The sequence below is a fragment of the Dipodomys spectabilis genome, unplaced genomic scaffold, assembly GCF_019054845.1.
Source record: "Dipodomys spectabilis isolate Male_0828 unplaced genomic scaffold, ASM1905484v1 ptg000173l, whole genome shotgun sequence".
Classification (NCBI taxonomy): Eukaryota; Metazoa; Chordata; class Mammalia; order Rodentia; family Heteromyidae; genus Dipodomys; species Dipodomys spectabilis.
In genome coordinates this window covers 6,270,141-6,278,506 of record NW_024870850.1, presented here as the reverse complement: position 1 = coordinate 6,278,506, position 8,366 = coordinate 6,270,141, and the positions used below count along the sequence as shown (strand labels likewise).

Sequence of the window (8,366 nt, the reverse complement as noted above, 5' to 3'; positions counted from 1 at the left end):
GACTTCCAGTAATCTTTATCATTATTAACATGAACAAATCTATTACTTTGCCTCCTCCTCAGCTTTTTATTTTGCTTCCTTCATCATGCTTTGAAATCTAGATTGCCTTTCACCACAAGGTATGTTCTGCCAAGTCTACAAATCTTCACTCTTGCTTATATATTGTTATCTTTCTTTGTATTTCCTGTTGTCAATTGTCTGTTTATGAACTAGATTGATTGCTGTTTCCTTTTGTTTTGTTAATAATTCCTATACTTTTGTAGAAAAAAATTACATGGCTAGGTGCTTGTAGTTCATGCTTGTAAGTCTAGTTACTCAGGATGCTGAAACCAGAGGATCACAATTTGAAGCCATACTAGGTAGGAAAGTCCATGACATTCTTAACTCCAAATAATCAGAAATTAACTATAGGTGGAGCTGTGGCTCAAGTGGCAGAGAACAAACTTTGAGTGAAGAAGCTCAGGGAAAACACCCCATCCCTGCATTCAAGCTCTAAGAATCACACACACACACACACACACACACACACACACACACACACACACACACACACACGCACGCACGCACACACACCATACACACACATAGGAGGGGTGATACAGTGAAATAAGGATGCGTTTCAGGTGAACGACTTGTACTATTATCTATATAATGACATTTTCTTCTCCCTATAATAAAGAAAAACAAAACAAACTTGTATTATCATAATGTTAGCTTTCAGGATAGAGGTGTAACAGGTGTGTGTGTGTGTGTGTGTGTGTGTGTGTGTGTCTGTCTGTCTGTCTGTCTGTCTGTCTGTCTGCCAGCACTGGGGCTTAAGCACTGGCCTTGACCTCTTTGAGCTCAAGGCTAGTTCTTCACCACTTAAGCTGGACTTTTTTTCTGAATACTTGGAGAGAAGAGTCTCATAGGCTTTCCTGCTTGGACTGGCTTTGAAACTTGATTCTCAGATCTCAGCCACCCAAATATCTAGAATTACAAGCATTAGTAGCCAGCATCACAGCCTCCAAACCTCTAGATACTGCTGACATTTATATTTGTCACTGCTTACCAGGTGATGGGATTCCTATAGCAAAAAAAAAGCAAAAGATGAAAACAACACAAAATCTCAGATTCACACATGAACCTGGTTTTTCCAGTGCAAGAGGAACATGAGGGTAGACTGCCAGAAATTTTACTGTATGGGCTTAGACTTGATCTCTCCCAGCCCTCAGCCTCTACTCCCCATCACACCATCTTTTCAAATCCTTCTGGGAGTCCAGCTCCCCATCCATCTACCAGCTGAAGAGTCTGTTTCCTGCATTTGGAATGCCCCTTGGTGCTAGGAGGGACCACAGGTGACCCATCTTTGCTCTCAGAGCACAACCATTTCTTGCCTAGAGGACCAACTCCTAGTCCCTTTCTCACATACTTGGCAGGGCATGCGTCTTTAGTCTATTTCCTTAATTTCCACTCAACAGACATTGAGAATCTTGACTTGCTTGAATCACTGTCATTGTAAACATGTAACTTACAAACTTACATTTGTGTCTTTTTTAAGCTTGATTATGAATATGTATTAATCAGGCCTAATAACAGTTTTCATTGTCATATTTTCATAGATGCATAACAGGAGCTTTATTCATATGTAACCCTCCCACTGGTCACCTGCTTTTCCTCCAACAGCCCTCCCAATTCTATAAATTTGTTTATTTGTTGCACAGTCTTCTAGATTACACATGTGATAGCTTTCTTTTCGAGGCTGTATGTTTCAACTCACCCAAGGCCCTCCAGGTCCATCCATTGTCCTGAAAAATAACATGATTTCTTGTTGTTTCATATGTGTGTATGTGTGTGTGTGTGTGTGTGTGTGTGTGTGTGTGTGGTCAAATGTATGTATATGACATTGCTTCTTTCCACATGGACTCTCCACTTTTTAATACTTTAAGATGATTTGGGGTTCATAGAAGCCTTGACTTTTTTGTTATTTGATTGGCTGGGGTTTAAACTCTTAGTTCCATGCTTGCTAGGGAAGCACTTAGGCATTCAGGGCACATGTCCAACCCTTTAGTCTTTAGGTTATTATTCAGATAGGATCTTTCCTTTATTTTTCACCCAGTCCAGTCTCAGATCATGAACCTACTAGTTTTAACTTTCATTTGGCTGTGATTATAGGAGCAATGCCATTACTCCCAGCTTATTTTAATTGACGTAGGGTATCACTGATTTATTTGTTATTATTTGTTTTTCACCACTCTGGCTTGTAAGTTCAATTTTCCCCATCTTTTTCTCCTGAATATCTAGGATTATAGGCATGAGCTTCTGTCTTCAAATATTAAATAATTTGATCAAATATATCTTTTATCCACGAACTCTGTGAAACTTACTCAGTCCATAGCAGCTGAAGAACATTGACAAACATATTCCATGTGGTTACTTTTTGGGGGGTAGGGTCCAGTTGTGTGCCTGAACTCTGGGCCTGGGTGCTGTCCCTCAGCTCTTCAGCTCAAGGCTAGAACTCTACAACTTGAGCCACAGTGCCACTTCTGGCTTTTTTTTCTGCTTATGTGGTGCTGAGGAATCAAACCCAGGGCCTCATGAATGCAAGGCAAGTGCTCTACCACTGAGCCACCTTCCCAGCCCATCCATGTGGTTACTTTTACAGATGATTGGGAATTGATTTGTTCTCTTATCTGTGTGCCTGACATTATTTTGGTTTGTATTGGAAGGAATTCACCCAGAAAGCATTTTTTTCTGAAAGAATCACTTGATAAGAAATGATACAGGCATTCAAAAGATGCAGCAGGCATACTTCAATGAAGAGAATTCAGTGTAAGATGACATGGTTAAAAAAAAAATAGCCATAGTGCAGGTTATTTATGCCTATAATGCTAGCTACTGAGGAAGCTGAGATCTCAAGATCACAGTTCAAAGCCAGCCTAGGCAGGATGCAGGTGGTGTTCAAGTGGTGGAGTGATAGCCTTGGGTACAAAAGCAAAATGAGACAATTCAGGCCCTGAGTTTAAGAACTTGGAGTGGCATACATACACACACATACACACAAACACAGATACTGACACAGATGTACACATAGACACACAAAAACACACATGCACACACATACACAGATACTAACCCTGGGCTGGTAATGTTAAATAGTGGTCTGAATTGCAGGCGGATGACTTTGAGTGTTTGCTTATCTCTGAAAGAGAATGCTAGTGACATGGAAGGGGAAAATCACACATCCATGGCACAATTCATCCTCATTGGCTTCTCAGAGGACCCAAGCCTGCAGCCCATTCTCTTTGGGCTGTTCCTGTCCATGTACCTGATCACTGTGCTTGGAAATCTTCTCATCATATTGGCCATCACCTCTGACCCCCATCTCCACACCCCTATGTACTTCTTCCTCTCCAAACTCTCTTTTGTGGACATCTGCTTCACCTCCACCACCATTCCCAAGATGCTGGTGAATATCCAGACACAGAGGAAGGACTTCTCCTACTCAGAGTGCCTCACTCAGTTGTATTTCTTCATGATTTTTGGTGGAATGGATAATTTCCTATTGACAGTCATGGCCTTTGATAGATTTGTAGCCATCTGTCATCCATTAAACTACTCAGTTACTATGAACACTCATTTCTGTAGTCTCCTGGTCCTCGTGTCTTGGATTATCATGTTCTGTGTTGCCATGCTCCATGTCCTGCTGATGAAGCTACTGACATTCTCTGTGGGCACCAAGATTCCCCATTTCTTCTGTGAATTAGTTCAACTTCTCAAGGCAGCCAGTTCTGACACTCTGGTCAATACAATCTGCTTGTACCTGTCAGCTGCTTTATTTGGGGTTTTTCCTGCCACAGGGATCCTGTTCTCTTACTATCAGATTCTCTCCTCTTTAATGAAGATGTCCTCCACCACTAGCAAGCACAAAGCTTTCTCCACCTGTGGTTCTCACCTCTGTGTGGTCTGCTTGTTCTATGGGACAGGACTGGGGGTTTATCTCAGTTCTGCTGTTTCCTATTCTGCTGATAGAAGCATGATGGCCTCAGTGATGTACACGGTGGTCACCCCCATGCTGAACCCCTTCATCTACAGCCTGAGAAACAAGGATGTGAAAGGGGCCCTGGGGAGACTCCTCAGTAGAGCCATCTCCTTTCCTTCCTGTATCTGTGATCTTTAGAATGGAGTGGAAATTGGGGGCCCTAAAACACATTTTGTAACTTTCTACATGTTCTTCTTTTTCCCCAAGAAAAAAGCTATTTCTTGGCAATCATGTGTCCCCTTAGTTTGGTAAGTCCATTCAACTGTGTTCCACCAGACATAATGATATTATGAAAACTTTACAAGAAAACATCATCATTCATCATGGAGCCATCCCTAACTCTATTTCTTTGAAATATTTAACTATGTAAGAGTTAAGGAATTGCCAAATTATTTGTGGACTCCTTGTGGACATTAACTTTTATTAGTTATATAAAATAGTACACCATTTTTATTTGTAGCTTATATTTCCACACCTTTGACAATATATTTTTAAATGTTATTTTATTGTAAAGATGCTATACAGTGGGGTTACAGTTACACGAGTAAGGTAATGAGTACATTTCTTGTCAAGCATTGTTACCCTCTCCTTTGTTTGTCTCCTGATATCCCTTCCCTCTCCCACCTCCCCAACTCCTTCCCCCCAAATTTGCAAAGTTCATTTCCAATATAATGTCTTGTATCATTGTTGCAATGGGTCATCCTGTGTCCTTGTTTCAGCATTTTGTTATTCCCCTTTCCCTCCCCAAATTAGATAAATATATATACAAGATGCAGGGTACCAATATCAGATACATTGACAACAGGAGATATACCATAAGGGGAAGAACATACAAAAGAAGCAAAAATAATCTCATAGTACGTTAAAAACAACAACAGCAAAGGGAGGTGAAGGGTAAACAAAGGAGGAGGCTGCAATGCTTGGTAAGAAATGTATGCATTATCCTGCCCATGTAATTGTAACCCCTCTGTACAGTATGTTCACAAATAAAATAAAATAAAATTAAAAAAAAAAACAACAACAGCAAAGAAAAACCTCTTGTGTCTATATCTTGGAGTTCATTTTGCTTATTATCATTTTATGTGGTCATATGTATATAGCTTTTGAGCTTTTTTACTCATCTGATAAGATTATCCTAGACATATACTAATTATTGCATGGGACCTATATTTCTTTGTGTCTGGCATACTTCACTTAGTATGATTTTTCCAAGTCTTTCCATTTTCTAACAAATGGGTCTTCCATCAGAAAAAATGACATGGCCCCATTTGCTAGGAAATGGAATGACAATATTTTTGTGTGTGTGCCAGTGCTGGAGCTTGAACTGAGTTTGGACATCATTTCTGAGTTTTTGTGCTCTAACTAGTGCTCTACCATTGACCCATGGCTCCATTTCAGGATTTTTGGTAATTTATTGGAAATAAGAGTCTTACAGACTTTCTAGCCCAGACTAGCTTTGAACTTAGATCTTCAAATCTCAGATTCCTGATTATCTAGGATTACAAGTATGAACTACCTGCATCCAACTTCATTTTAATTTTTTTGGGGAGGGGGTTCGGTTGTGGAGCCTGAACTTTGGGCCTGGGCGCTGTTCCTCAGCTCTTCAGCTCAAGGCTAGCATTCTACCACTTGAGACACAGTGCCACTTCTGGCTTTTTTTTCTGCTTATGTGGAATCGAACCCAGGGCCTCATGCATGCAAAGCAAGCACTCTATCACAAAGCCACCTTCCCAGCCCTTCATTTTAATTTTTTGAGGAACATAAATATTATTTTGCATCCTAAATAGTATTTTGCAGCACTGACATACATTGCCAATAATAACTTTTAGGGTGAAAGAGAGATAGACAGAGAGACATAGAGACAAAGAGTGAGAGGGAGGGAAAGAAAGGAGTAGGAGGAAGAAAGGAAGAATATCAAGAAGGCAGGAAGCAGGACGACAGGAAAGAAAAAACGAAGGAAGGAAGGAAAAGTAAAGATACAATAGAATAGAAAGTAGACGGTGGCTACAAGACGGTAGAGTGTCAAAGAGAAAAATGTTAGGGAAATGATAATCAACAGGAAGAAATTTCCATGGAAATTGGATGAAGGTTAATATACTTCTTAAATTTATTGTTTGTTTCCTCTGGAAGAAATGATATGGAAATATTAAGTATCTTATTGACATGAATTGTCAAATATCTGGTGAACTGTGATGTTTAATTCTGAAAATATATGTTTCATTTTGTCACTATTGAGCAAGAGACATTTGGACTGGAAAAATTCTTGGATCTTAGAACAAGCTAGTTCTCTGAGGTATGTTATATTTGCAATATATCAATATTTGTAACCAAATGTTGAAATAACTTTTTAGGCAGGCTTGTTACTTGATTTATACAAATATGATGCCTATGTTTATTGATATGTGTTCATTTTAGTTATTATTTTTCAAGCCCTTCATTTCTCCCGTCCTTCCTTTATTCCTCTCTTCCATAATTCCTACTTTCTATTTTTTACTCTTGGCATTTTTTTCTGGCATGTTAGTTGCTTCATTAAAAGCTGAGCAATGTATTCTATATAATGTGTTAGTCATTTATCAGTTTAATCATTGATAGACTTTGACTTATTTTGAGTTGAATTTTGTAAATCATGTCCAAGTTGCTGTAAAAGTTTTGGTTTTCATCTTGCTATAGAGATCCTGTTTCTTTTTTTTTTTCTTTTTTTGGCTCTTGCTCAAGGTTAATGCTCTACCACTTGGAGCCACTAGCACCACTAGCAGTTTTCTGGTGGTTAATTGAACATAAGAGAGATCTTATTTTCTTAGAGCAATTTGTTCTTTTCTCCAATGTGTGCTTGTGGCTTATATGTCAAAATTCAGATGGCAGTGATGGTGTGGGTTGATTTTTGGATCTTCTATTCCATGGGTTTTCAACACTGTTTTGGGACCAGTACAACGATTTCTTTTTGTTGTTATTACTATGACTTTATTATTCAATTTATATTCTGGAATGGTTACTACCTCTGATTTTGTGATTTCCTCAGAACTGTTTATGCAGTTCAATAAATGTCACTAAAAAAAACTCTGTATATTCACATGCAGAAGAATTTATAAACTTATATTCCATTATACACATACACAGAGAGAGAGAGAGAGAGAGAGAGAGAGATTAAGGACTTACATGTGACACTTAAAGCTGTAAGGCCCGTAGAAGGGAATACAAGTGAAACCTCTTTGGCATTAGTTTGAGAAAGATACTTTGAATAAGTACCCCAGATGACACACACAGGAAGAAGCTAAATAGAAAAATAAGAGTGCCTCAAACTAACCAAATTCTACATAAGGAAATAACATATAGGATGAAAAGAAAAACCACAGAGTACAATAGTATTTATGTCCATAACAACTCAATACTAGTGAAATAAACACCTATATGCTATTAAAGTGAACATTTCTTTCTTTTGTTTGGTTCTGGTATGAGGGCTCTAACTCTCCTTTAGCTTTCTTGCTCACAGCTATGTTTCATCACTTGAGTCATGCAGTGGCTCAGCATTCTGCTGTTTTATCAGAGATAGGATCTAGCAGACTTTCTTGCCCAGGCTGCTCTCAAATCATAATGCTCAAGACCTAAGTCTTCTGAAGCTAGGATTATAGGCAGGCATCTGACTTAAATGGACATTTCTTAAAGTAGACATGCTAAGAAGTCAACTGACATAAGAAATGTTCAACATTTTTTGTTGTTCATACTGTCTTGAGCTCAGGGACTGAGCAAGGTCCTTGCCCTTTTGTGCTTAAGGTTAGCATACCATCACTTGAGCCACACTTCACTTCTGGCTTTTTGGAGGTTCAATGCATATAACAGTCTCTTGGATTTTCATGCGCTGGCTGGCTTTGAACTTATTCCTCAGATCTCAGCCTTCTGAGTAGTGGCTGGAGCCACCAGTTCCCAGGAATGTTCAACATATTTAATAATCAAACAATAGAAAATGAATAAGATTCTCTTAAAGTCTTTAGCCCACCTATTTATTGGACAGTTGTTTCTTTGAGGATTTGTTGTTGGGGGATTTAATTTTTTGATTTCAAGGTATATTTTAGATATGAGACCCTTGTCTGTTGTATGGCTAGTGAAAATCTTCTCCCAATCTGTGGGCTTTCTGTTGATCTTGCTAGCTATGTCCTTTGCCATGCAGAAGATCTGCAATTTCACGCAATCCCATTTGTCCAACCTTTCTTGGATTTGTTGTGTTTCTGGGTCTCTATTAAGAAAATTTCTGCCTGTGCCAAGGAACCTAGGGTTTCTCCTATTCCATCCTGTAATGTTTTCAAAGTGTCTGCTTTGACTCTGAGGTCTTTGATCCATTTGGAGTTGA

The 8,366-nt window shown here is 39.0% G+C and overlaps 1 protein-coding gene across 1 annotated transcript; it reads left to right on the top strand.

Annotated features, from left to right (window-relative positions):
• Positions 1-3,202: 3,202 nt before the first annotated feature.
• On the top strand, positions 3,203-4,159 carry LOC122119759 (olfactory receptor 7D4-like). Its single transcript, XM_042693806.1, has one exon. The coding sequence runs from the start codon at positions 3,203-3,205 to the stop codon at positions 4,157-4,159; it is 957 nt and encodes a 318-aa protein (XP_042549740.1).
• The last annotated feature ends 4,207 nt before the right edge of the window (positions 4,160-8,366 follow it).